A 26836-nucleotide genomic window follows, 5' to 3' on the forward strand; every position below is an offset into this window, starting at 1 on the left:
ATATATCATTTTTAAAAGGTTTTGGTTTAAAAATAAACATTCTGACATAAACACTCAGTCAGCTACACTGTTTACTTCTGAATATTATAGTTTGGTTCCAGAACGTGATAAATCCATCTATAAATATCTATAAATTACAGAAACGTCTGTCTGTCTGTATGTCCGTCTGTCTGTCTATGTGTTATTTGCATATCTCTCGAATGTGAGATAACCACTAAATGTGTGAAAACCACTATTTTCTGTTTCAAACTTTCACATAGCATATTTAGGTTATAATAACATAAAAAATTCAAATCCAGATTTTGATTTTCAAAGATTTATTATAAAAACGGATAATTCTTTCCCAAAAATGCAATAAATTCATGACTTACTTTTTTTTTTTTCAAAATGCAATTAATCCATTGAATCAATATAAAGTTATTTTTGATCATATTGCCATTGCAAGAAATATCTCCTGAACTTTTTTGACGGTGATCAGCTCACAAAAACTGATTTTGCACGGGCATTTTTTGCACTAGTTTTATTAATTCCCCCTTACAAATTAAACAATCAAACTAAATGTTTCTGATCATTGTCTTTCTAATAACATTTTAAAAATATATATTTCTTTTTTATGCTAATATTCAGCTGCAAAATATACTTTGCTAAAACACAGTGTTATGTTAAAGTGTTAACAGGAGCGTTGAGGAGTTCATTGGCACCGCTCTATCTGGCTCTATATGAGTACTGTATGAATTGTTGTCTCTGTTTTCTTGACTCTGTTGTATTGTCTCTGTTCTGTTGTAGTAAGCAGTCTATGGACACTCAAGAAACATTTAGAGGAAGACACATATCATCTAATCTTAGGTACAACATTTCTGTCTAGACATAAAGATATTTTACTATAACTTTTACTTCTTTATTTTATTATGTAATCTAACCATTTATTCTCTCAGTCGTGATTCTCAACTGGTCCAAAGCACATGTAAATCAAATCTGCTGAAGAAGTTTCAGTGTCTGTGTGAAGGAACAGCAAAGCAGGGAAACCCAACACTCCTGAATGAGATCTACACAGAGCTCTACATCACAGAGAGTGAAAGTGGAGAGATCAATAATGAGCATGAGGTGAGACAGATTGAAACACAATCCAGGAGAGCAGCAACAGAGGACACACCGATCAAATGCAATGACATCTTTAGACCTTTACCTGGACAAGACAAACCCATCAGAACTGTGCTGACAAAGGGAGTCGCTGGCATTGGGAAAACAGTCTCTGTGCAGAAGTTCATTGTGGACTGGGCTGAAGGGAAAGAGAATCAGGACGTCCAGCTCATATTTCCACTTCCTTTCAGAGAGCTCAACTTGATGAAGGACAACACACTCAGTCTTTCAGATCTTCTTCATGCCTTTTTCCCTGAAATTAAAGAAATGGAAATATCCAGTCATGAATATAAAGTGTTGTTCATCTTTGATGGTCTGGATGAGTGTCGTCTGTCTCTGAACTTTAAGAGCAAAGTGAAACTGTGTAATATATCTGAATCAGCCTCAGAGGACGAGCTGCTGATGAACCTCATTGAGGGGAATCTGCTTCCCTCGTCTCTCATCTGGATCACCTCCAGACCAGCAGCAGCGGATCTCGTCCCCTCTGAGTGTGTCCATCGAGTGACTGAGGTACGAGGCTTCAATGAGCCACAGAAGGAGGAATACTTCAGGAAGAGAATCAGTGATCAGAGTCTGGCCAATACAATCATCACACACCTGAAGTCCTCGAGGAGCCTCCACATCATGTGCCACATCCCAGTGTTCTGCTGGATCTCAGCCACTGTTCTAGAGAAGATGTTGAGTGAAGCAGAGAGAGGAGAGATTCCCAAGACTCTCACTCAGATGTACACACACTTCCTGATCATTCAGACCAACATCAAACACGAAAAGGACTATGAGAAGAGAGTGAAAGATGAAGACATGATTCTCAAACTGGGGAAACTGGCTTATCGGCAGCTTGTGAAAGGCAACCTGATCTTCTATGAGGAAGACCTGAGAGAGTGTGGCATTGATGTGACAGAAGCATCAGTGTACTCAGGATTGTGCACTCAGATCTTCAGAGAGGAGTTGGGCTTGTATCAGGGGAAAGTCTTCTGCTTTGTTCATCTGAGCATCCAGGAACATCTAGCAGCTCTATATGCACACATTTACTTTACATATGAGAAGAGAAATGTGTTTGACAAAACCAAACAAGGTTTATTTTCTAAAATCTTAAACCAGATGAAATATCCTTCATTATCTGAGCTGCATCAGAGAGCTGTGGATGAGGCTTTACAGAGTAAGAATGGACATCTGGACCTTTTCCTGCGTTTCCTTCTGGGTCTCTCATTGGAGTCCAATCAGACTCTCTTACGAGAACTACTGACACAGACTGGAAGATGCTCCTACAACAAAGAGGAAACAGTTCAGTACATCAAACAGAAGATCAGGGAGAATCGCTCTCCAGAGAGATCCATCAATCTGTTCCACTGTCTGAATGAACTGGGTGATGATTCTCTGATGCAGGAGATCCAAGATTATCTGAAATCTGGAAAAATAGGAGGAACCAAACTCTCCTCTTCACAGTGGTCAGCTCTGGTTTATGTGTTGCTGACATCAGAGCAGAAGATGGATGTTTTTAATCTACATCAGTTTATTGGAGCCAATAATAGATCAGATGAAGTTCTTCAGAAGCTGATGCCTGTGGTTAAAGAATCCAGTTCAGTTCAGTAAGTCACTCTGACAACAATCATTACACTGATAAAACTTGATCACTTTTATGATTTTAGCATGTGTTTTCTAACCAAAGCAATACTGTAATAGGAGAAATTCAAATATATCTTAAGTAACCCTTTACAATAACAGTACATGAATAATCATATCCTAATACCTAATTGATTCAGGTATTAGGATATGATTATTCATGTACTGTTTATTGTAAAGGGTTACTTAAGATATATTTGAATTTCTCCTAATACAGTATTGCTTTGGTCATTCAACATGAACTCATGATTAGCGAAGATATGAACTAATCATGAACCAATGTAGAGCTATCCTTAACTACAACTAGACCTAAACTAAATCAATCAGGCTCCATAAGAATAAATAACTACTCTGAATTTGAATCAAACATGATTTAATACTCTCAACGTCGTCTGTTTCTCTCCTGTGGTGAATAATGAATGATATACAAAAAAGAAATAGACCAAAAAAGTTTACCATCAAGTAACTGAAAAGGATGTATAATCTTTATTAGATTATTTCCAAAACTTCTGAGGTCATTTTACTTTTGATAGTGTTTTATGGTGCGTATTTCTAGACACCTTTAACCTTATTTTGATTATTTTCAGGTTAGGTAAAGAACATCAAATCTGTCCTAAATCATAAGCATCTGAATTTTCATACAATCTATAGGTCAGAAGACTTCTACATGATCTATTCAGTTCAGTTTTTTAGAAATCAAAGACTTTTGGCAGGCGAGCTTCTTAGTTCCCTTTCGTTGTTACTCCGAGTTACGTCGGATGACGACGAATGGGGTTTAGCTTAGAAAGCCTATCATCTTCGAGTATATAAAACGAGCCAATGGCAATGAAATGCCATGGGTCTGCGGAATTTGCATAGCGTATCTCCGCCCCATCCTGGGGGTATATAAGGAAGTACGCGGGCAACATGCAGATATGTTTTCGCTTCGGCGCCAAGTTGATTCTTCACTCCACAGCCTATTCTGAGTTCATCTCTTCATTCTCTTCGAGACGAGCCTCTCTCCAAGTGTTGGTGTGACAGCGAGTTCCAGCGAGTGCACATTCCCTGCTTATCTGTGCAGTGATTTGCCAGAGTTTGTGTGTTCATCTCCCTGGTCGCTTCAACATTTGTGGAGAAATCTCCTTTCACAAAAGAGCATTGCACGCGGCACGTCTTTTTAAAGATGCCTCGCCCGTGCATTTCTGGTTGCGGTCTATATGTGTCTGACTCTGATGGGCACAATCGCTGTCTTGTGTGTCTGGGTGTCGAGCACGCTAAGGCAGCGTTTGTGGATGAGTCATGTTCCCATTGCGGGAACATGCCCATCGCACGGTTGCGGTCGAGACTCAATGACCTTCGTGGTAGAGTCCCCTCACCCGCACCCCGATCTACTGGCTCTTCGAGAGCTAGTACTTCGGTTGGCGGCCAGGGTGACCTGAGGGTTACGGTGTGTAACAAAGCGCCGACCATTCCACGCTCCGCACCCCCCTCTAGCACTGTGCAACCCGCGAGTGTTCCGAATGAGCCTGCAGTACAGTCCTCTGACTTGCCGCAGGTCTCATTTGGCGCTCCAGAGGAGGACCGTATGTCGATCGCTGCATCACAAGGTGGGCAGGAGTCCTTGGGAAGTGACGATTCGGCTGTGCTGCCACCCTCGGGTGTGCCAGCATTGCCCGAGTCTGATCCCGAGCTGACGTCCATGCTTTCCCGGGCAGCCGTGGCCATTGGTCTTGAGTGGTCCCCGCCACCTGGTCCAGTGCGCTCGCGGCTGGATGATTGGTTTTTGGGAGCGGCCGCTGACCCTCGTCGCCGCCCAACCCCAATGCCTTTCTTCCCGGATGTGCATGAGGAGGTCACGAGGTCCTGGAAGGCACCATTGTCTTCCCGTGATCGTTCGGCGACCTCCTCCGCCTTGCCTCCTCTTGATCAGGTGGCTGCCAAAGGGTACACTGGGGTTCCCCAGGTTGAACGCTCTGTTGCGATACAGAGTGCTTCTTCCCGTGGCGACCCAAAGCACCCCTCCAAGGCCTGTAGGTTTTCCTCCACTCTCGTGGCGAAGGCCTATAGAGCTGCGGGGCAGGCAGCCTCCTCGCTGCATGCCATGGCGACACTGCAGGTCTACCAGGCCCAGTTGTTACGTGACATGCACGAGGGGAGGACTGACCCAGCACTCTTCGATGAGTTGCGTGCCGCCACCGACCTCGCTCTCCGGGCGACGAAGGTGACCGCACGCTCGCTGGGTCAGGTGATGTCCACTTGTGTGGTCCAGGAACGACACCTGTGGCTTAACCTGGCTGATATGCGGGAGGCCGAGCGGACCCGGTTCCTCGACACCCCCATATCCCAGGCTGGCCTCTTCGGCGGTGCAGTCGAGGACTTTGCCCAGCAGTTCTCGACTGCCCAGAAGCAGACTGAGGCTCTAAAACATGTCCTGCCCCGGCGGCCCGCTGCTTCGGCAGCGCAGTCGTCGGCATAGGTGCCTCAGCCTGCTCGCCGCCGAGGGCGCCCTCCTGTGGTTCCCGCCCCTCCCGACCGGCCTCAGCAGTCATCTGCCTCCGGCCCGCGTCGTGGATGAAGCCGCAGGATGGCGCCACAGCCCTCTCCTGCCCCGCTAAACGCCAGGCCAAGCGGCGCTCCTGAGACGGGCTGCTCAGAGATGGCACTGAGTTCTTTTCAGAAGACGGTAGCAGGGCCGCTCCTTCCCCCGGTGGAGGGCCGGGAGAGAATCCTTGGTTGTCCCATTCCCGCTGCTCGTCCCACGACGGGCAGCACCCTAAAATGGTTAAAGAAAGAACTCACTCTCCCATCTCTGAGCACACAGAGTTCTCGGATGACAGTGTGCGCCGCTCACGAGCCTCGCCACTCTCGTCCCCCTCTGCCGCCAGACCCCTGCCAGAGCACGCCCCCGTGGGACGCTTGTCCTCCCCTGGCCTCCTCTGGCAGGACGCAGCTAATGACCGTGCCCCCGCACCGGGCCGCTATGCCACCCACGCCTGGGCCGGTCATTCCGCCTCGCTGCACCACAGACGGTACGTCTTTTCGAATGCATACGGCCACAGGATTGGTTTGCAGCGATCGACCTGAAGGACGCCTACTTCCATGTCTCCATTCTTCCTCGACACAGACCGTTTCTTCGGTTTGCTTTCGAGGGGCAGGCATACCAGTACGCGGTTCTCCCTTTCGGGCTAGCCCTGTCTCCTCGCGTCTTCACAAAGGTCGTCGAGGCAGCCCTTGTTCCCCTACGAGAACACGGGGTTCGCATCCTGAACTATCTCGACGACTGGCTGATTCTAGCTCACTCTCGAGACCAGGTTTGCGAACACAGGGACCTTGTGCTCCGGCACCTAGCTCGTCTGGGCCTTCGGGTCAACTGGGAGAAGAGCAAACTCTGCCCAGTGCAGAGGATCTCTTTTCTCGGTATGGAAATCGACTCGGTCGCAGCGCGCGCAGTCACTGCTGACTTGTCTTCGTCAGTTCGAGGGCAAGAGTGCGGTCCCACTGAAACTTTTTCAGAGGCTCCTGGGGCATATGGCATCCGCAGCCGCAGTAACGCCGCTCGGTTTGCTTCATATGAGACCGCTTCAGCTTTGGCTTCGCGATCGAGTCCCGAGGTGGGCATGGCAACACGGCATGCTCCGAGTCCCAGTGACTCCGACCTGCCGTCAGACCTTCCCCCCGTGGTCGAACCTCAATTTTCTACGGGCCGGAGTTCCCTTAGAACGAGCTTCCAGGCATGTTGTTGTATCAACAGATGCCTCCGCCACGGGTTGGAGTGCCATGTGCAATGGACATGCTGCTGCGGGCTCCTGGACAGGACCCCAGCGCCTTTGGCATGTCAATTGCCTCAAGTTGCTGGCTGTACGCCTTGCCCTGCACCGCTTTCGTGCGTTGCTCAGGGGTCAACACGTACTAGTCCTATCAGACAATACCGCCACAGTAGCGTACATCAACCGTCAAGGTGGTCTACACTCCCGCCGTATGTCGCAACTCGCCCGCCACCTCCTCATATGGAGTCAGAAGCATCTGAGGTCGCTTCGAGCCATTTATATCCCGGGAGACCTGAACCAGGCAGCCGACGAGCTGTCTCGGCTTCGGCCTCTCGCTGGAGAATGGAGACTCCATCCCCAGACGGTTCAGCTGATTTGGGATCAGTTCGGGGACGCACAGGTAGACCTGTTTGCCTCCCACGACTCGTCCCACTGCGACCTGTTTTACTCCCTGACCGAGGGCACGCTCGGCACGGATGCACTGGTGCACAGCTGGCCGCGGGGCCTCCGCAAGTATGCGTTTCCCCCAGTGAGCCTTCTTGCGCAGACCTTGCGCAAGATCAGGGAGGACGAGGAGCAGGTAATTTTGGTTGCCCCGTATTGGCACAACCGCACCTGGTTCCCAGAACTAGTACTCCTCGCGACAGCACCTCCCTGGCCAATTCCCCTGAGGAAGGACCTGCTTTCTCAGGGACGGGGCACCTTATGGCACCCTCGTCCCGATCTGTGGAACCTCCACGTGTGGCTCCTGGACGGGACGAGGTAGGTTTGAGTACCCTACCACCAGCAGTGGTGGCTACCATCACTTCCGCTAGAGCATCGTCCACGAGACATGTCTATGCGTTGAAGTGGAACCTCTTCGTCAACTGGTGTTCTTCTAAAAATCTAGAACCCACGAAATGCCCCATCAGTGTCGTGCTTTCCTTCCTGCAAGAAGAGTTGGAGCGAAGGCTGTCTCCCTCCACCCTGAAAGTGTATGTTGCCGCCATTGCCGCACATCACGACGCAGTTGATGGTAAGTCCTTGGGAAAGCACGACCTGATCGTCAGGTTCCTGAGAGGAGCGAGGAGACTGAATCCTCCTCGTCCTCCCCTCGTACCCTCTTGGGACCTCTCAGTGGTTTTAACTGCCCTGCAGAGTGCTCCCTTTGAGCCTCTGCAATCAGTGGAGCTTAAGTTCCTGTCAATGAAGACAGCGCTCCTGGTTGCATTGGGCCTCCATCAAGAGGGTAGGGGACCTGAAGGCATTTTCGGTTGACGAAGCGTGCCTGGAATTCGGGCCGGCTAACTCTCACGTGATCCTGAGACCCCGGCCTGGATATGTGCCCAAGGTTCCCACCACACCCTTTCGAGATCAGGTGGTGAACCTGCAAGCGCTGCCTTTGGAGGAGGCAGACCCAGCCTTGGCACTGCTCTGTCCAGTACGCGCACTCCGTGCTTACGTAGACAGAACGCAGTGTTTCAGGACCTCAGACCAGCTCTTTGTCTGTCATGGTGGGAAGCTGAAGGGAAAGGCTCTCTCCAAGCTAAGGTTGTCTCACTGGATAGTGGACGCCATTGCTTTGGCTTACCAGCAGCAAGGTCGACCATGCCCCCTTGGTGTGACGGCCCACTCCACCCGGAGTGTGGCATCCTCTTGGGCTCTAGCGCATGGCGCCTCGCTAACAGACATCTGCAGAGCTGCAGGCTGGGCGACACCTAACACATTCGCGAGATTCTATAATCTCCGAGTAGAGCCAGTTTCTTCTCATGTACTCGCTTCAACTAGCCGGTGCTAGATTCTGCTCAGGTGTCTTCGCTTGCTCGCCATTCCTCTCCACGGACGGGATACGTGTGATATTTCCCCCAGTTATGCCACTGGCAGCTTTCGCGCTTGGCTAGGTGCCTCCATGTGCATGGTTCCCCTCCGGGCGACCCCCACATGTGTATTTCCACTGTAAGCCTCTTTGAGCATGTGTCTTTTCCTTGGCAAGCCACCTTGCCCCCCTGGGGTTGAAATATTCCACCTGCGGCTGGACACCCCAGTGTTACTCCGTATGCAGCCCTTCGGGGTCATATGTGTATTCCAAGTCCCCCCCTTCGGGTTGGGCATGATTGCATATTTCCACTGAGATATGCTTCCCAGTGTACCTTGGTATTCCTGTGTTAAGTAGGAGTCCTTCGTCCGTGCCAGTCTCACGACAGGGAGCTCAGACTTACGCAGGGCACTGGAAGACAGTCGAGAGGTGGCGTGATTACACTGGGAACCCCATTCGTCGTCATCCGACGTAACTCGGAGTGACAACAAAAGGGAACGTCTCGGTTACGTATGTAACCCTCGTTCCCTGAGTAGGGGAACGTCTCCCTGCCTTACGTCTCCCTGCCACTTCCGCTGTACCGCTGGAACACCTGAGTTCAGTCTCGGCTACTCAGCGAAGAAACATATCTGCATGTTGCCGGCGTACTTCCTTATATACCCCCAGGATGGGGCGGAGATACGCTATGCAAATTCCGCAGACCCATGGCATTTCATTGCCATTGGCTCGTTTTATATACTCGAAGATGATAGGCTTTCTAAGCGAAACCCCATTCGTCGTCATCCGATGTAACGTCTCCGTTCCCTACTCAGGGAACGAGGGTTACATACGTAACCGAGACGTTTCAATTAAATATAGTTTTATTATTTACAGGTTAACTAGTTTACAAAAAGGCATACTTGTAACAGGACAATTGCATATTTTCCACAACAATAGTTATAAGCATGATTGGATGATGTGAAGAGGTGACAACTGCTTTCATATACAAATCTGTTGAGGAGAAAGGAGAAATTCATATACATCTTATAATTTATATCAGTGTTTCCTGAACTGAGAGACTGAAGAGTGTCATTGCTCTCTACAGGTTGTGGAATTGTGGTGTTACAGATGAAGGTTGTGCTGCTCTGACTTCAGCTCTGAGATCAAACCCCTCACACCTGAGAGAACTGGATCTGTCAAGGAATAAAGTAGGAGATTCTGGAGTCAAGCAGCTTTCTGATCTACTGCAGGATCCTCACTGTAAACTGGAGAAACTGGGGTAAGTTTTATAAAATATCCCAACGTAGTCCTCTATTTTAATGGTAAATAATGATTGCCATACAAAAAAAAAAAAAAAAAAATCTACTGTGAAATTACTAATGGAAATGTTGATTTTATTTTCATTAGATTCTTTCCAATGTGTCTGACATCATTTTACAATATTAATGATAGATTAAACATGACCGGATGATGTAAAGATATGACAACCGTGTTCAAATACAGATATGTTGATGATTTTTGGGTATTTGCATAAAAAAATAATATTCGGTTACACTTTATTTTATGGTGTCATTGTTACAATGTAATTATACAATATATGTAAGTACTGAGTAATATTAAGCAACTACATGTACTTACTATAGGGTAAGGGTAGGATTAGGATTTGGTTGAGGGTTAGTTGCATGTAATTATGCATAATTTACTGTTACTACTATGAATAGTTTATGTAACATATGTAACAAGGACACTGTTAAATAAAGTGTTATTGAATATTCTTGTAATTTTTATCAAATGGAAACTAACCCACTCAAGCAGTTTGTAGAAGCGGGTCTGAACCTTACACTGGACCTGTTAATGGTGCCGTGGATTAAGTCTCTGATTGTGAAGTTCTGCTTATCTGAGCTGTAGATCCTGAACTAAGAGACTGAAGAGTGTCATTGTTCTCTACAGGTTGTGGGGTTGTGGTGTTACAGATGAAGGTTGTGCTGCTCTGACTTCAGCTCTGAGATCAAACCCATCACACCTGAGAGAACTGAATCTGTCTGAGAATAAAGTAGGAGATTCTGGAGTCGAGCAGCTTTCTGATCTACTGCAGGATCCTCACTGTAAACTGGAGATACTCGAGTAAGATTTTATAAAAGTCTCAACGTCGTCTGTTTTTCTCCTGTGGTGAATAATGAATGATATACAAAAATAATATATACAAAAAAAGTTTACCATCAAGTAACAGAAAAGGATGTTTAATCTTCAGTGGATTCTTTCCAAACCTTCTGAGGTCATTTTACTTCTGATAGTTTTTGATAGTGTTTTATGGTGCGTATTTCAAGACACCTTTAACCTTATTTTGATTATTCTCAGGTTAGGTAAAGTACGTCAGATCTGTCCTAAATCATAAGCATCTGAATTTTCATACAATCTATAGGTCAGAAGACTTCTACATGATCTGTTCAGTTCAGTATTTTAGAAATCAAAGACTTTTGGCAGGCGAGCTTCTTAGTTTCAATTAAATATAGTTTTATTATTTACAGGTTAACTACTTTACAAAAAGGCATACTTGTAACAGGACAATTGCATATTTTCCACAACAATAGTTATAAGCAGGATTGGATGATGTGAAGACGTGACAACTGCTTTCATATACAAATCTGTTGAGGAGAAATTCATATATATAATATCATTTATATCAGTGTTTCCTGAACTGAGAGACTGAAGAGTGTCATTGTTCTCTACAGGTTGAGGGATTGTGGTGTTACAGATGAAGGTTGTGCTGCTCTGACTTCAGCTCTGAGATCAAACCCCTCACACCTGAGAGAACTGGATCTGACAGGGAACAAAGTAGGAGATTCTGGAGTCAAGCTGCTCTCTGATCTACTGCAGGATCCTCACTGTAAACTGGAGATACTTGAGTAAGATTTTATAAATGTCCCAACATAGTCCTCTATTTTAGTGGTAAATAATGATTGCCATACAAAAAAAATCTACTGTGAAATTACTAATGGAAATGTTGATTTTATTTTCATTAGATTTTTTCCATTGTGTCTGACATAATTTTACAATATTAATTATAGATTAAACATGACTGGATGATGTAAAGATGTGACAGCCGTGTTCATATACAGATATGTTGATGATTTTTGGGTATTTGCATAAAAAAATAATATTCGGTTACACTTTATTTTAAGGTGTCATTGTTACAGTGTAATTATATATTTAAATACTGAGTAATATTAAGCAACTACATGTACTTACTATAGGGTTAGGGTAGGATTAGGATTTGGTTGAGGGTTAGTTGCATGTAAGTATGCATAATTTACTGTTATTACTATGGTAAGTTCATGTAACATATGTAACAAGGACACTGTTAAATAAAGTGTTATTGAATATTCTTGCAATTTTTATCAAATGGAAACTAACCCACTCAAGCAATTTGTAGAAGCGGGTCTGAACCTTAGACTGGACCTGTTAATGGTGCTGTGGATTAAGTCTCTGATTGTGAAGTTCTGCTTATCTGAGCTGTAGATCCTGAACTGAGAGACTGAAGAGAGTCATTGTTCTCTACAGGTTTTGGAATTGTGGTGTTACAGATGAAGGTTGTGCTGCTCTGACTTCTGCTCTGAGATCAAACCCCTCACACCTGAGAGAACTGCATCTGTCATTGAATAAAGTAGGAGATTCTGGAGTCGAGCAACTTTCTGATCTACTGCAGGATCCTCACTGTAAACTGGAGAAACTGGGGTAAGATTTTATAAAAGTCTCAACGTTGTCTGTTTTTCTCCTGTGGTGAATAATGAATGATATACAAAAATAATATATACAAAAGTGGTTTAACATCAAGTAACTGAAAAGGATGTTTAATCTTCAGTAGATTCTTTCCAAAGCTTCTGAGGTCATTTTACTTCTGATAGTTTTTGATAGTGTTTTATGGTGCGTATTTCAAGACACCTTTAAACTTATTTTGATTATTTTCAGGTTAGGTAAAGTACGTCAAATCTGTCCTAAATCATAAGCATCTGAATTTTCATACAATCTATAAGTCAGAAGACTTCTACATGATCTGTTCAGTTCAGTATTTTAGAAATCAAAGACTTTTGGCAGGCAAGCTTCTTAGATTCAATTAAATATAGGTTTATTATTTACAGGTTAACTAGTTTATAAAAAGGCATACTTGTAACAGGACAATTGCATAATTTACACAACAATAGTTATAAGCATGATTGGATGATGTGAAGAGGTGACAACTGCTTTCATATACAAATCTGTTGAGGAGAAAGGAGAAATTCATATACATCTTATTTATATCAGTGTTTCCTGAACTGAGAGACTGAAGAGTGTCATTGCTCTCTACAGGTTGAGGGATTGTGGTGTTACAGATGAAGGTTGTGCTGCTCTGACTTCAGCTCTGAGATCAAACCCCTCACACCTGAGAGAACTGAATCTGTCATGGAATAAAGTAGGAGATTCTGGAGTCGAGCAGCTTTCTGATCTACTGCAGGATCCTCACTGTAAACTGGAGATACTGGGGTAAGATTTTATAAAATGTCCCAACATAGTCCTCTATTTTAATGGTAAATAATGATTGCCATACAAAAAAAATCTACTGTGAAATTACTAATGGAAATGTTGATTTTATTGTCATTAGATTTATTCCATTGTGTCTGACATAATTTTACAATATTAATTATAGATTAAACATGACTGGATGATGTAAAGATGTGACAGCCGTGTTCATATACAGATATATGACAAACGTACACCTAATTTCGGACTTTTTGTGATATATGATCAGATAAGTTCAATATTAATGTTGCTTGCAGTTCCGATGTTGCTAGGCAACCACAGAAAGCCTGCATTAACTCAGCCATACGATGTCTGATCTACCCCAAACTTCACATGTTTGATAAGAGTCCTGTCCTGAACACATGACCATGCTCATATTTGGTTATAGCAATAGTGCCACCTGCTGGTAGCAGGAAGTGTGGCAAATACAAAACGTGCTCGAAAAATCATGAAACTTTGCACACGCTTCAGAAGTGGTGAAAATTTACGTGTGATATGGGTTTCAGAATTGTGTGGGGCAAAATGGCTCAGTTATTGCCCCTAAATTTTGCCCCGGCTCTAGGTTTCACGTACAGGTACACACACTTCAGAAGTGGTGAAAATTTACGTGTGATATGGTTTTCAAAATTGGGTGGGGAAAATTCGGTAAATTATTGCCCCCACATTTTGCCCCGGCTCTACGTTTCACGTACAGGTATGAAATTTGGTACATACATGTAATGACCCAATACCTACAAAAAAGTCTCTTGGAGCATAGCCCTAAACACAACAGGAAGTCAGCTATTTTGAACTTCCTCCTAGATTTTGTGCATTTTTCGTAATTTCCTGATGTTGTACTTTAACGAACTCCTCCTACAGTTTTGATCTGATCCTCTTCAAATTTGGTGAGTGTAATCTTAAGGCCTTTGCGACGTTAAATTGCGAAGATCTAGAGTTTTCGTCGAAGGGTGTGCCCTCTGCGGCCTGACAAATGTTCACCCAATTTCGGCCTTTTGGTGATATGCATGATCAGATAAGTTCAATATTAATGTTGCTTGCAGTTCCGATGTTGCTAGGCAACCACAGACAGCCTGCAGTAACTCAGGCATACAATTTCCAATCTGCCCCAAACTTCACATGTTTGATAAGAGTCCTGTCCAGAACACATGACCATGCTCATATTTGGTTATAGCAATAGCGCCACCTGCTGGTAGCAGGAAGTGTGGCAAATACAAAACGTGCTCGAAAAATCATGAAACTTTGCACACGCTTCAGAAGTGGTGAAAATTTACATGTGATATGGTTTTCAAAATTGGGTGGGGCAAATTCGGTAAATTATTGCCCCCACATTTTGCCTCGGCTCCTGGTTTCACTTACAGGTATGAAATTTGGTACATACATGTAATGACCCAATACCTACAAAAAAGTCTCTTGGAGCATAGCCCTAAACACAACAGGAAGTCAGCTATTTTGAACTTCCTCTCAGATTTTGGGCATTTTTCGCCATTTCCTGATGTTGTACTTTAACAAACTCCTCCTACAGCTTTGATCTGATCCTCTTCAAATTTGGTGAGTGTAATCTTAAGGCCTTTGCGACGTTAAATTGCGAAGATCTTGAGTTTTCGTCGAAGGGTGTGCCCTCGGCGGCCTGACAAACTTACACCCAATTTTGGCCTTTTGGTGATTTATGCATGATCAGATAAGTTCTCTGTCAATATTGCTTGCAGTTCCGATGTTGCTAGGCAACCACAAACAGCCTGCAGTAACTCAGGAATACGATGTCCAATCTGCCCCAAACTTCACATGTTTCATAAGAGTCCTGTCCTGAACACATGACCATGCTCATATTTGGTTATAGCAATAGCGCCACCTGCTGGTAGCAGGAAGTGTGGCAAATACAAAACGTGCTCGAAAAATCATGAAACTTTGCACACGCTTCAGAAGTGGTGAAAATTTTCGTGTGATATGGTTTTCAAAATTGGGTGGGGCAAAATGGCTTAATTATTGCCCCTACATTTTGCCCCAGCACTATGTTTCACGTACAGGTATGAAATTTGGTACATACATGTAATGACCCAATACCTACAAAAAAGTCTCTTGGAGCATAGCCCTAAACACAACTGGAAGTCAGCTATTTTGAACTTCCTCTCAGATTTTGGGCAGTTTTTGCCATTTCCTGATGCTGTACTTTAACGAACTCCTCCTACAGTTTTGATCTGATCCTCTTCAAATTTGGTGAGTGTAATCTTAAGGCCTTTACTAAAGGCGCCGGGTGGCAGTGGCAGGGGTGCGAGGGCCCTTTTCATCGCTGCTTGCAGCTTTAATTAGGGCCCGAGCACCGATGGTGAGAGGACCCTATTGTTTTTGCTCCGTTTATTATTATTATTAGGGCCCAAGCCCTGAAAGGGCGAAGGCCCTATTGTTTTCGGTAGGATTATTAGGGCCCAAGCCCTGAAAGGGCGAAGGCCCTATTGTTTTCGTTAGGATTATTATTAGGGCCCAAGCCCTGAAAGGGCGAAGGCCCTATTGTTTCCGGTAGGATTATTTTTAGGACCCAAGCCCTGAAAGGGCGCAGAGCCCTATTGTTTTCGTAAGGATTATTAGGGCCCAAGCCCTGAAAGGGCGAAGGCCCTATTGTTTCCGGTAGGATTATTTATTAGGGCCCAAGCCCTGAAAGGGCGAAGGCCCTATTGTTTTCGTAAGGATTATTATAGGGCCCAAGCCCTGAAAGGGCGAAGGCCCTATTGTTTTCGGTAGGATTATTTATTAGGGCCCAAGCCCTGAAAGGGCGAAGGCCCTATTGTTTTCGGTAGGATTATTTATTATTATTATTATTATTTTTCTGTCAACCTTTCGGGCACTTTTGGGGCCTTTAACATGCTCGAAAACTCTTGAAATTTTGCACACAGGTCAGAACCTGCGGCCATCAGGTGTGATTACGGGCCAATTACGTGATTACGGGCGATTACGGGCCAAAGCCGGGGGCACCGCCACCCCGGTGCCTTTAGGTAACTAAAGGCATCGGGGTGGCGGTGCCACCGGCTTGGGCCCGTAATCGCTGCTCGCAGCTATATTTATATATATATATTTAGGGCCCAAGCCCTGAAAGGGCGAAGGCCCTATTGTTTTCGGTAGGATTATTTATTATTATTATTAGGGCCCAAGCCCTGAAAGGGCGAAGGCCCTATTGTTTTCGGTAGGATTATTTATTATTATTAGGGCCCAAGCCCTGAAAGGGCGAAGGCCCTATTGTTTTCGGTAGGATTATTTATTAGGGCCCAAGCCCTGAAAGGGCGAAGGCCCTATTGTTTTCGGTAGGATTATTTATTAGGGCCCAAGCCCTGAAAGGGCGAAGGCCCTATTGTTTTCGTTAGGATTATTATTATTATTATTATTATTATTATTATTATTATTATTGTTGTTCAAGGGTTCGGGGGCTTTTGGGGCCTTTAACGTGCTCAAAAACTCATGAAACTTTGCACACAGGTCAGAACCTGCGGCCATTAGGGCCGGGCTGAAGCTGGTACCCGGGCGTGGCAGGGGGGCTCAACAGCGCCCCCTGGAACAGAATCCGAACACTTGTCCATAAATCAAACACACTTGCATGTAATAATATGAAACTCGGAACAGATATAGATCTCATCGGGCCGAACAACTTTCGTGCTCTAAGTTTTACGCCAGCCCAACAGGAAGTCGGCTATTATGGGTTGTTTGGAAACGCATGCTGTGGAATTTAATGTACTCCTCCTAGGGAATTCATCCAATCGGCTCCAAACTCGGTCAGCATGAAGTCAAGACATTGAGGATGCTAAATTGCGGACAGATTTTTGATATCTCGAACGGTTTGGCCGTGGCGAGGAAACGAATTTATGGCGAATAATGGAAACAGGAAGTGTGTTATAACTTCTGCATACATTAACTGATCTTGATGAAACTTCAGCAGTGTGTTAGTTGTAAGAGGCCGATCACATGGATGTGACATTTGTGAGTCAAAGTTATAGCGCCACCAACTGGCAACAGGAAGTGTGTCACTTTCAAAATGCTTTGAAATCACCCTCTTATTTTTACCCGATTTGCTTCAAACTTTATGTGTATAATGTAAACACACGGCAGATGTAGACCTGTGAAAGGATTATTGATATCTTAGATACTGTTGCCGTGGCAATGCATTAAACTTTAATATTCTTTTCGGATGCTTTTGAGACTCTTCACATGCTTGAAAATGCATGAAACTCGACAGACATATCACATTTATTATCCAGTAGACATGTGCAAAGTTTCAGAGACGGGCGTGGTGAAATGGCTCAGTAGCGCCACCTTTAGTCAAAAGTGGGGGGGTTAGTTTTATCAACAGCAACAAAACTTGGTATGTGTATTGTTCTCATCAAGACGGACAACTTTCTAATTTACAGTAACTAGCTCGGACCAAGAGGAAGAGAGATATTTTGGTTTGAATGTGGATTTTCTGGAGAATTTTCTCTCCCTCTCTCTGTGTCTCTGTGTGTGTGAGGGGAGGGGGGGATTTGACTATTGCTTTTATATTGTTAATCAAGGTTTCAGGGGCTTTTGGGGTCCTTAACGTGCTCAAAAACTCTTGAAACTTTGCACACAAGTCAGAACCCCCTGGCATCAGGGCCGGGCTGAAGCTGGTACCCGGGCGTGGCAGGGGGGCTCAACAGCGCCCCCTTGAACTGGGTCTGAAAACTTGGTCCATAGATCAAACACGCTTGCATGAATTAATATGAAACTCGGTACACATATAGATCTCATCGGGCCAAACAACTTTTCCCCGGTCAAGTTTTACGCCAGCCCAACAGGAAGTCGGCTATTATGGGTTGCTTGGAAAACGCTTGCTGTGGAATGCGAAGTACTCCTCCTAGAGAATTCATCCAATCCCCACCAAACTCGGTGTGCATGAAGTCAAGTCATTGAGGATGCTAAATTGCGGAAGGATTTTTGATATCTCGAACGGTTTGGCCGTGGCGAGGAAACGAATTTATGGCGAATAATTCAAACAGGAAGTGTGTTATAACTTCTGCATACATTAACTGATCTTGATGAAACTTCAGCAGTGTGTTAGTTGTAAGAGGCCGATCACATGGATGTGACATTTGTGAGTCAAAGTTATAGCGCCACCAACTGGCAACAGGAAGTGTGTCACTTTCAAAATGCTTTGAAATCACCCTCTTATTTTTACCCGATTTGCTTCAAACTTTATGTGTATAATGTAAACACACGGCAGATGTAGACCTGTGAAAGGATTATTGATATCTTAGATACTGTTGCCGTGGCAACGCATCAAACTTTAATATTCTTTTCGGATGCTTTTGAGACTCTTCACATGCTTGAAAATGCATGAAACTCGACAGACACATCACATTTATTATCCAGTAGACATGTGCAAAGTTTCAGAAACGGGCGTGGTGAAATGGCTCAGTAGCGCCACCTTTAGTCAAAAGTGGGGGGGTTAGTTTTATCAACAGCAACAAAACTTGGTATGTGTATTGTTCTCATCAAGACGGACAACTTTCTAATTTACAGTAACTAGCTCGGACCAAGAGGAAGAGAGATATTTTGGTTTGAATGTGGATTTTCTGGAGAATTTTCTCTCCCTCTCTCTGTGTCTCTGTGTGTGTGAGGGGAGGGGGGGATTTGACTATTGCTTTTATATTGTTAATCAAGGTTTCAGGGGCTTTTGGGGTCCTTAACGTGCTCAAAAACTCTTGAAACTTTGCACACAAGTCAGAACCCCCTGGCATCAGGGCCGGGCTGAAGCTGGTACCCGGGCGTGGCAGGGGGGCTCAACAGCGCCCCCTTGAACTGGGTCTGAAAACTTGGTCCATAGATCAAACACGCTTGCATGAATTAATATGAAACTCGGTACACATATAGATCTCATCGGGCCAAACAACTTTTCCCCGGTCAAGTTTTACGCCAGCCCAACAGGAAGTCGGCTATTATGGGTTGTTTGGAAAACGCTTGCTGTGGAATGCGAAGTACTCCTCCTAGAGAATTCATCCAATCCCCACCAAACTCGGTGTGCATGAAGTCAAGTCATTGAGGATGCTAAATTGCGGAAGGATTTTTGATATCTCGAACGGTTTGGCCGTGGCGAGGAAACAAATTTATGTCGAGAAAAGAGAAACACGAAGCGGTATAACTTCTGCATACATTAACTGATCTTAATGAAACTTCACCAGTGTGTTCGTGGTAAGAGGCCGATCAGATGGATGTAACTATTGTGAGTCAAAGTTATAGCACCACCAACTGGCAGCAGGAAGTGTGTCACTTTCAACATGCTTTTGACAAAACTGGGGGGGTAAGTTTTAACTACAGTAAAAAAAAATTGTTTGTATATTGTTCTTATAAAGCTGGACAACTTTCTAATTTACTTTCATTAGCTCCAGCCATCAGGAAGTCAGATATTTTGGTCTGAATGTGGATTTTTTTGCAAAATCAGCCTCTGAATTTTTAGCCACTCCTCTTAAACTATTTATTTTATTCCCACCAAACTTTTTCAACATGATGAAAATACATTTAAATATGCTAAATTGTGAACGGATAATAAATATCTCAAACGGTTTTGCTATGGCGAGGGATTAAAGTAATGTCCAAAAAGGAAACACTACAAGCCTCAAATCTTATAAAAATGTAATTATATACCATTTATTTCTATATAAAAGTATACAAATATCACAACTAAACCCATTTTATCCTGTTTTTAAAAAGAATTTTATTCTAATTTTATTCTAAAATTAAAAACAGTAAAGTAAAAAAACAAAAACAAGTTATACATAGGGCTATACTGCCGTCTTGTGTCCAAAAGCACATCAAAATAGTATATAAAACTTTTTACCAGGTAGGCCAATATTCTATTTAAAGATACATTTATTAGGTATGTGTCTAAGGATATTTTCCCACTGGTTATTCGGTTAATTGTAACTGTTTATTAACCTGTTGTATGAAATCTAGCGGTGGGAGAAAAAATTGATTCTTAGATGCATCGCGATCCGGACGTGGACGATTCTGAATCGATTCACAAATGTCAAAAAATCGATTCTCTAAAAAAATATTTTTCTAATAACGTAATATTGAAGGAACGCAAAAGGCGGAACTCTAAGCGGACGTGCGTGCAGTCTGTGGCGCACACATAACAGAGAAGTTTCTTCTGCTCACCAAGGCTGCATTTATTTGATTAAAAATACAAACAAAAACAGTAATATTGTAAAATATTATTCCAATTTAAAACAGCTGCTTTGTATTTTAATATATTTTAAACTGTTATTTATTCCTGTGATCAAAGCGGAGTCACTGTCACATGATCCTTCCGAAATTATTCTAATATGATGATTGATGCTCAAGAAACATTAATTATTATTTTAAATGTCGAAAACAGTTGTGTACAGTCTTTGATGAATAAAAAGTTCAAAAGAACAGCATTTATCTGAAATCTAAAGCTTTTGTAACATAACACTACCGCTCAAAAGTTTGGGGTTAGTAATAATTTACATTTTATTTTTGGGGGAAAGAAATAAAATAAATCAATACTTTTATTTATGAAGGATGAGTTAAACTGATCAACAGTTACAGTAAAGACATTTATAATGTTAAAAAAATGATATTTGAAATAAATGCTGTTCTTTTGAACTTTACATTCATCAAAGCATTTTGAAAAAAAAATCTGTACACAACTGTTTTCAACATTGAAAATAATAATGAATATTTATTGAGCATCAATCATCATATTAGAATGATTTCTGAAGGATCATGTGACACTGAAGACTGGAGTAATGATGCTGAAAACTCAACTTTGATCACAGAAATTAATTACTATGTAAAATATTTTAAAATTGAAAACAGCTGTTTTAAATTGGAATAATATTTCACAATATTACAGTTTTTGTTTGTATTTTTAATCAAATAAATGCAGCCTTGGTGAGCAGAAGAGACTTCTCCTAAAAACATTAAAAATCTTACTGACCCCAAACTTTTGAACGGTAATATAATATATATATATATATATATATATATATATATATATATATATATATATATATATATATATAAATATAAATATAGCTGCGAGCAGCGATGGAGGGCCAAAGCCGGCGGTACCGCCACCCCGGTGCCTTTAGGTAACTAAAGGCACCGGGGTTGCGGTGCCACCGGCTTGGGCCCGTAATCGCTGCTCGCAGCTATATTTATTATTATTATTATTATTATTCTTATTTTTCTGTCAACCTTTCGGGCACTTTTGAGACCCTTAACGTGCTCGAAAACTCTTGAAACTTTGCACACAGGTCAGAACCCGCGGCCATCAGGGCCGGGCTGAAGCTGGTACCCGGGCGTGGCAGGGGGGCTCAACAGCGCCCCCTTGAACGGGGTCCGAAAACTTGGTCCATAAATCAGACACGCTTGCATGTAATAATATGAAACTCGGTTCATATATAGATCTCATCGGGCCGAACAACTTTCGTACTTTTACTTTTTACGCCAACCCAACAGGAAGTCAGCTATTAAAGGTTGTTTGGAAACGCATGGTCTGGTATTTTAAACACTTCTCCTAGGGAATTCACCCGATCGCCACCAAACTCGGTGTGCATGAAGTCAAGGCATTGAGGATGAAAAATTGCCAGGGGATTTTTGATATCTCGAACGGTTTGGCCGTGGCGAGGAAACGAATTTATGGCGAATAATGGAAACAGGAAGTGTGTTATAACTTCTGCATACATTAACTGATCTTGATGAAACTTCAGCAGTGTGTTCGTTGTAAGAGGCCGATCACATGGATGTGACTATTTTGAGTCAAAGTTATAGCGCCACCAACTGGCAGCAGGAAGTGTGTCACTTTCAAAATGCTTTGAAATCACCCTCTTATTTTTATCCGATTTGCTTCAAACTTTATGTGTATAATGTAGACACACGGCAGATGTAGACCTGTGAAAGGATTATTGATATCTTAGATACTGTTGCCGTGGCAACGCATCAAACTTTATTATTCTTTTTTGATGCTTTTGAGACTCTTAATATACTTGAAATTGCATGAAACTCGACAGACACATCACACTTATTAGACAGTAGACATGTGCAAAGTTTCAAAAACGGGCGTGGTGGAATGGCTCAGTAGCGCCACCTTTAGTCAAAAATGGGGGCTTAGTTTTTCCTAGAATCACAAAAATCGGTATGTATATTGTTCTCATCGAGCCGGACAACTTTCTAATTTACACTTAATAGCTCAAAGCAACAGAAAGTCAGATATTTTGGTTTGAATGTGATTTTTTTGGAGAATTTTCTCTCTCTCTCTGTCTCTGTGTGTGTGAGGGGTGGGGGTGATTTGTCAGTTGAGTGAGATTTTACTTTTTCATTTGTTTTTCAAGGTTTCTGGGGCTTTTGGGTCCCTAAACGTGCTCGAAAACTCTTGAAACTTTGCACACAGGTCAGAACCCGCGGCCATCAGGACGGGGCTGAATCTGGTAGCCGGGCGTGGCAGGGGGGCTCAACAGCGCCCCCTTGAACGGGGTTCTAAAACTTGGTCCATATATCAAACACGCTTGCATGAATTAATTTGAAACTTGGTACACATATAGATCTCATCGGGCCGAACAACTTTCGTGCTCTAAGTTTTACGCTAGCCCAACAGGAAGTCGGCTATTTAGGGTTGTTTGGAAAACGCTTGCTGTGGAATTTAATGTACTCCTCCTAGGAAATACATTGATTCGCCTCCAAACTCGGTCAGCGTGAAGTCAAGGCATTGAGGATGCTAAATTGCGGACGGATTTTTTATATCTTGAACGGTTTGGCCGTGGCGAGGAAATTAATTTATGGCGAGAAAAGAGAGACACGAAGTGTTATAACTTCTGCATACATTAACTGATCTTGATGAAACTTCAGCAGTGTGTTTGTGGTAAGAGGCTGATCAGATGGATGTAACTATTGTGAGTCAAAGTTATAGCGCCACCAACTGGCAGCAGGAAGTGTGTCACTTTTAACATGCTTTTGACAAAAGTGGGGGGGTTAGTTTTACCAACAGTTACAAACATGAGTATATATATTGGTCTCACCGAGCCGGACAACTTTCTAATTTACAGTCATTAGCTATGACCAAAAGGAAGTCAGATATTTTGAATGTGGATTTCTTTGCAAAATCGGCCTCTGAATTTTTACCCACTCCTCTCACACACACACACACACACACACACACACACACACACACACACACACACACACACACACACACACACACACACACGCATACACACACACACACACACACACACACACACACACACACACACACAAACACACACACACACACACATATTCCAACATTGCAATCTTGACATCACAGCCTGTTCATTATAGCTTTAATAAAATATAATAATAAAATAGTCAACCTAACATATAAAAATTACACTGCTCTGTTTAAATAGTCAGTAGTACAATTTATATGATTCATGGTAAACACCGCCCACTGTGATGTTTCCAAGCACATTTTTGCACGTGTGAAGAAGTTTATATTGGAACACAAGTGAAGTACAAATGCTATAAGTGTAGGCCTATCATAAAATCAGAATAAGGTAAGACAAGTAATATTTTTTGTCTTATATATATATATATATATATATATAAATATAGCTGCGAGCAGCGATGAAGGGCCAAAGCCGGCGGCACTGCCACCCCGGAGCCTTTAGGTAACTAAAGGCACCGGGGTTGCGGTGCCACCGGCTTGGGCCCGTAATCGCTGCTCGCAGCTATATTTATATTTAGGGCCCAAGCCCTGAAAGGGCGAAGGCCCTATTGTTTTCGGTAGGATTATTATTATTATTAGGGCCCAAGCCCTGAAAGGGCGAAGGCCCTATTGTTTTCGGTAGGATTATTATTATTATTATTATTATTATTATTATTATTATTATTATTATTATTTTGTCAACCTTTCGGGCACTTTTGGGGCCCTTAACATGCTCGAAAACTCTTGAAACTTTGCACACAGGTCAGAACCCGCGGCCATCAGGGCCGGGCTGAGGCTGGTACTCGGGCGTGGCAGGGGGGCTCGACAGCGCCCCCTGGAACGGGATCCGAACACGTGTCCATAAATCAAACACGCTTGCATGTAATAATATGAAACTCAGTACACATATAGATCTCATCGGGCCGAACAACTTTCGTGCTCTAAGTTTTACGCCAGCCCAACTGGAAGTCGGCTATTTAGGGTTGTTTGGAAACGCATGCTGTGGAATTTAATGTACTCCTCCTAGAGAATTCATCCAATCTCCTCCAAACTCGGTCAGCATGAAGTCAAGACATTGAGGATGCTAAATTGCGGACGGATTTTTGATATCTCGAATGGTTTGGCCGTGGCGAGGAAACGAATTTATGGCGAAAAAATGAAACAGGAAGTGTGTTATAACTTCTGCATACATTAACTGATCTTGATGAAACTTCAGCAGTGTGTTCGTTGTAAGAGGCCGATCGCACAGATGTGACTATTGTGAGTCAAAGTTATAGCGCCACCAACAGGCAGCAGGAAGTACATCACTATTAAAATGCTTTGAAATCACTTTCTTATTTTTACCAGATTTGCTTCAAACTTTATGTGCACAATGTAGACACACGGCAGATGTAAACCTGTGAAAGGATTATTGATATCTTAGATACTGTTGCCGTGGCAACGCATCAAACTTTAATATATTTTTTTATGCTTTTGAGACTCTTAACAAACTTGAAATTGCATGAAACTCGACAGACACATCACATTTATTAGCCCGTAGACATGTGCAAAGTTTCAGAAACGGGCGTGGTGAGGGGCTCAGTAGCGCCACCTTTAGTCATAAGTGGGGGGGTTAGTTTTATCAACAGCAACAAAACTTGGTATGTGTATTGTTCTCATCAAGACGGACAACTTTCTAATTTACATGATATATCTCCGACCAACAGGAAGAGAGATATTTTGGTTTGAATGTGGATTTTCTGAAGAATTTTCTCTCCCTCTCTCTGTGTCTCTGTGTGTGTGAGGGGAGGGGGGATTTGACTATTGCTTTTGTATTGTTAATCAAGGTTTCAGGGGCTTTTGGGGTCCTTAACATGCTCAAAAACTCTTGAAACTTTGCACACAAGTCAGAACCCCCTGCCATCAGGGACGGGCTGAAGCTGGTACCCGGGCGTGGCAGGGGGGCTCAACAGCGCCCCCTTGAAAGGGGTCCCAAAACTTGGTCCATAGATCAAACACGCTTGCATGAATTAATATGAAACTCGGTACACATATAGATCTCATCGGGCCGAAAAACTTTCACCCGGTCAAGTTTTACGCCAGCCCAACAGGAAGTCGGCTATTATGGGTTGTTTGGAAAACGCTTGCTGTGGAATGCGGAGTACTCCTCCTAGAGAATTCATCCAATCCCCATCAAACTCGGTGTGCATGAAGTCAAGACATTGAGGATTCTAAATTGCGGACGGATTTTTGATATCTCGAACGGTTTGGCCGTGGCGAGGAAACGAAATTATGGCGAGAAAAGAGAAACACAAAGTGGTATAACTTCTGCATACATTAACTGATCTTCATGAAACTTCACCAGTGTGTTCGTGGTAAGAGGCTGATCAGATGGATGTAACTATTGTGAGCCAAAGTTATAGCGCCACCAACTGGCAGCAGGAAGTGTGTCACTTTCAACATGCTTTTGACAAAAGTGGGGGGGTTAGTTTTACCAACAGTTCCAAAAATCAGTATATATATTGGTCTCATCGAGTCAGACAACTTTCTAATTTACAGTTATTAGCTCAGAGCAAAAGGAAGTCAGATATTTTGGTTTGAATGTGGATTTTTTGGATATTTCAGACTTTTTAGCTACTCTTCCTAACTGGTTTATTTTATTCACACCAAACTTTTTCAAAATGATGAAAATACATTAAAGATGCTAAATTGTGAACGGATATTAAACATCTCAAACGGTTTTGCTATAGTGAGGGACTAAAGTAATGTACAAAAAGGAAACTAAAAGCCTCATCTTCTAAAAATGTAATTAAAAAACATTTATTTCTATATAAAAGTATACAAATATCACAACTAAACCCATTTTATTCTTTTTTTCAATTTAATAATTATTTATAAGTTTAAAAATAGTAATTGTACTATTTAGTCCCATAAAAGTCAAGTCATACATAGGGCTATACTGCCCTCTTGTGTTCAAAATCAGGTAGGCCTATTGTATCTACATAAAAATATACTAGGTTTGTGACGTTGAGAATATTTTACCACTGGTTAATCTATGTGTGACACCGCTGGGGGCTTTTGAATCGCCAACTTAAAAACGAAAGTAAAATATGCTCGTCCGCACTGACATTGATAGTGGTTGAGCGAGCGTTTCAAATGAATTCCTATGGAAGCCATGAGCATTTTAGTTTCATTTTAAAATTAGCACCTTTCGGGGGGTGGATTGCTTGGAATTATTTTACAAAAGCACAATGTTGTGTTTTATTGTGACTGTACACAAATATAAGTTAACACTTTGCAGTTTGAATGTCGTCCTGTATAATGACGGAGTATGTTTTTATGTGTCCACTGTTCAATCGCGCCCACGCCACACACACACACACGGTTTACTATCTTTGTGGGGACTCTCCATAGACTTAATGGTTTTTATACTGTACAAACTGTATATTCTATCTCCTCACACTAACCCTACCCCTAAACCTACCTATCCCAGAAAACTTTCTGCATTTTTACATTTCCAAAAAAACTCATTCTGTATGATTTATAAACTTGTTTACCCATGGGGACATCTATTTAGGTCCCCACTGTGACATGAGTCCCCATGAGTCTGTGTGCATTCAGGTTGAAGTCCCCACCGGGATAGGAAAACATGAACACATACACACACAAACACACACACACACACACACACACACACACACATTCCAGCATTGCAATCTTGACATCGCAGCCTGTTCATTATAGCCTTAATAAAATATAATAATAAAATAGTTAACCTAACATATAAAAATTACACTGCTCTAAATAGTC

General features: G+C 42.9%; 1 protein-coding gene across 2 annotated transcripts in view; it reads left to right on the top strand.

The window, feature by feature from the left end:
- Positions 1 to 26836, top strand: part of LOC311093935 (protein NLRC3-like) — a 92428-nt gene that overhangs the window by 24233 nt on the left and 41359 nt on the right. Inside the window, exons 4-9 of one of the 2 annotated variants that reach the window (XM_084131613.1) lie at positions 787 to 846; positions 936 to 2729; positions 9389 to 9562; positions 10234 to 10407; positions 11016 to 11189; positions 12631 to 12804. In XM_084131613.1, the coding sequence (XP_083987739.1) occupies positions 787 to 846; positions 936 to 2729; positions 9389 to 9562; positions 10234 to 10407; positions 11016 to 11189; positions 12631 to 12804 (2550 nt within the window). The remainder of the gene's footprint in view (positions 1 to 786; positions 847 to 935; positions 2730 to 9388; positions 9563 to 10233; positions 10408 to 11015; positions 11190 to 12630; positions 12805 to 26836) is intronic. The other variant, XM_084131614.1, reaches the window with a different exon arrangement.

Source organism: Abramis brama (genome assembly GCF_963993115.1).
Source record: "Abramis brama genome assembly, chromosome: 12".
Taxonomy (NCBI): domain Eukaryota; kingdom Metazoa; phylum Chordata; class Actinopteri; order Cypriniformes; family Leuciscidae; genus Abramis; species Abramis brama.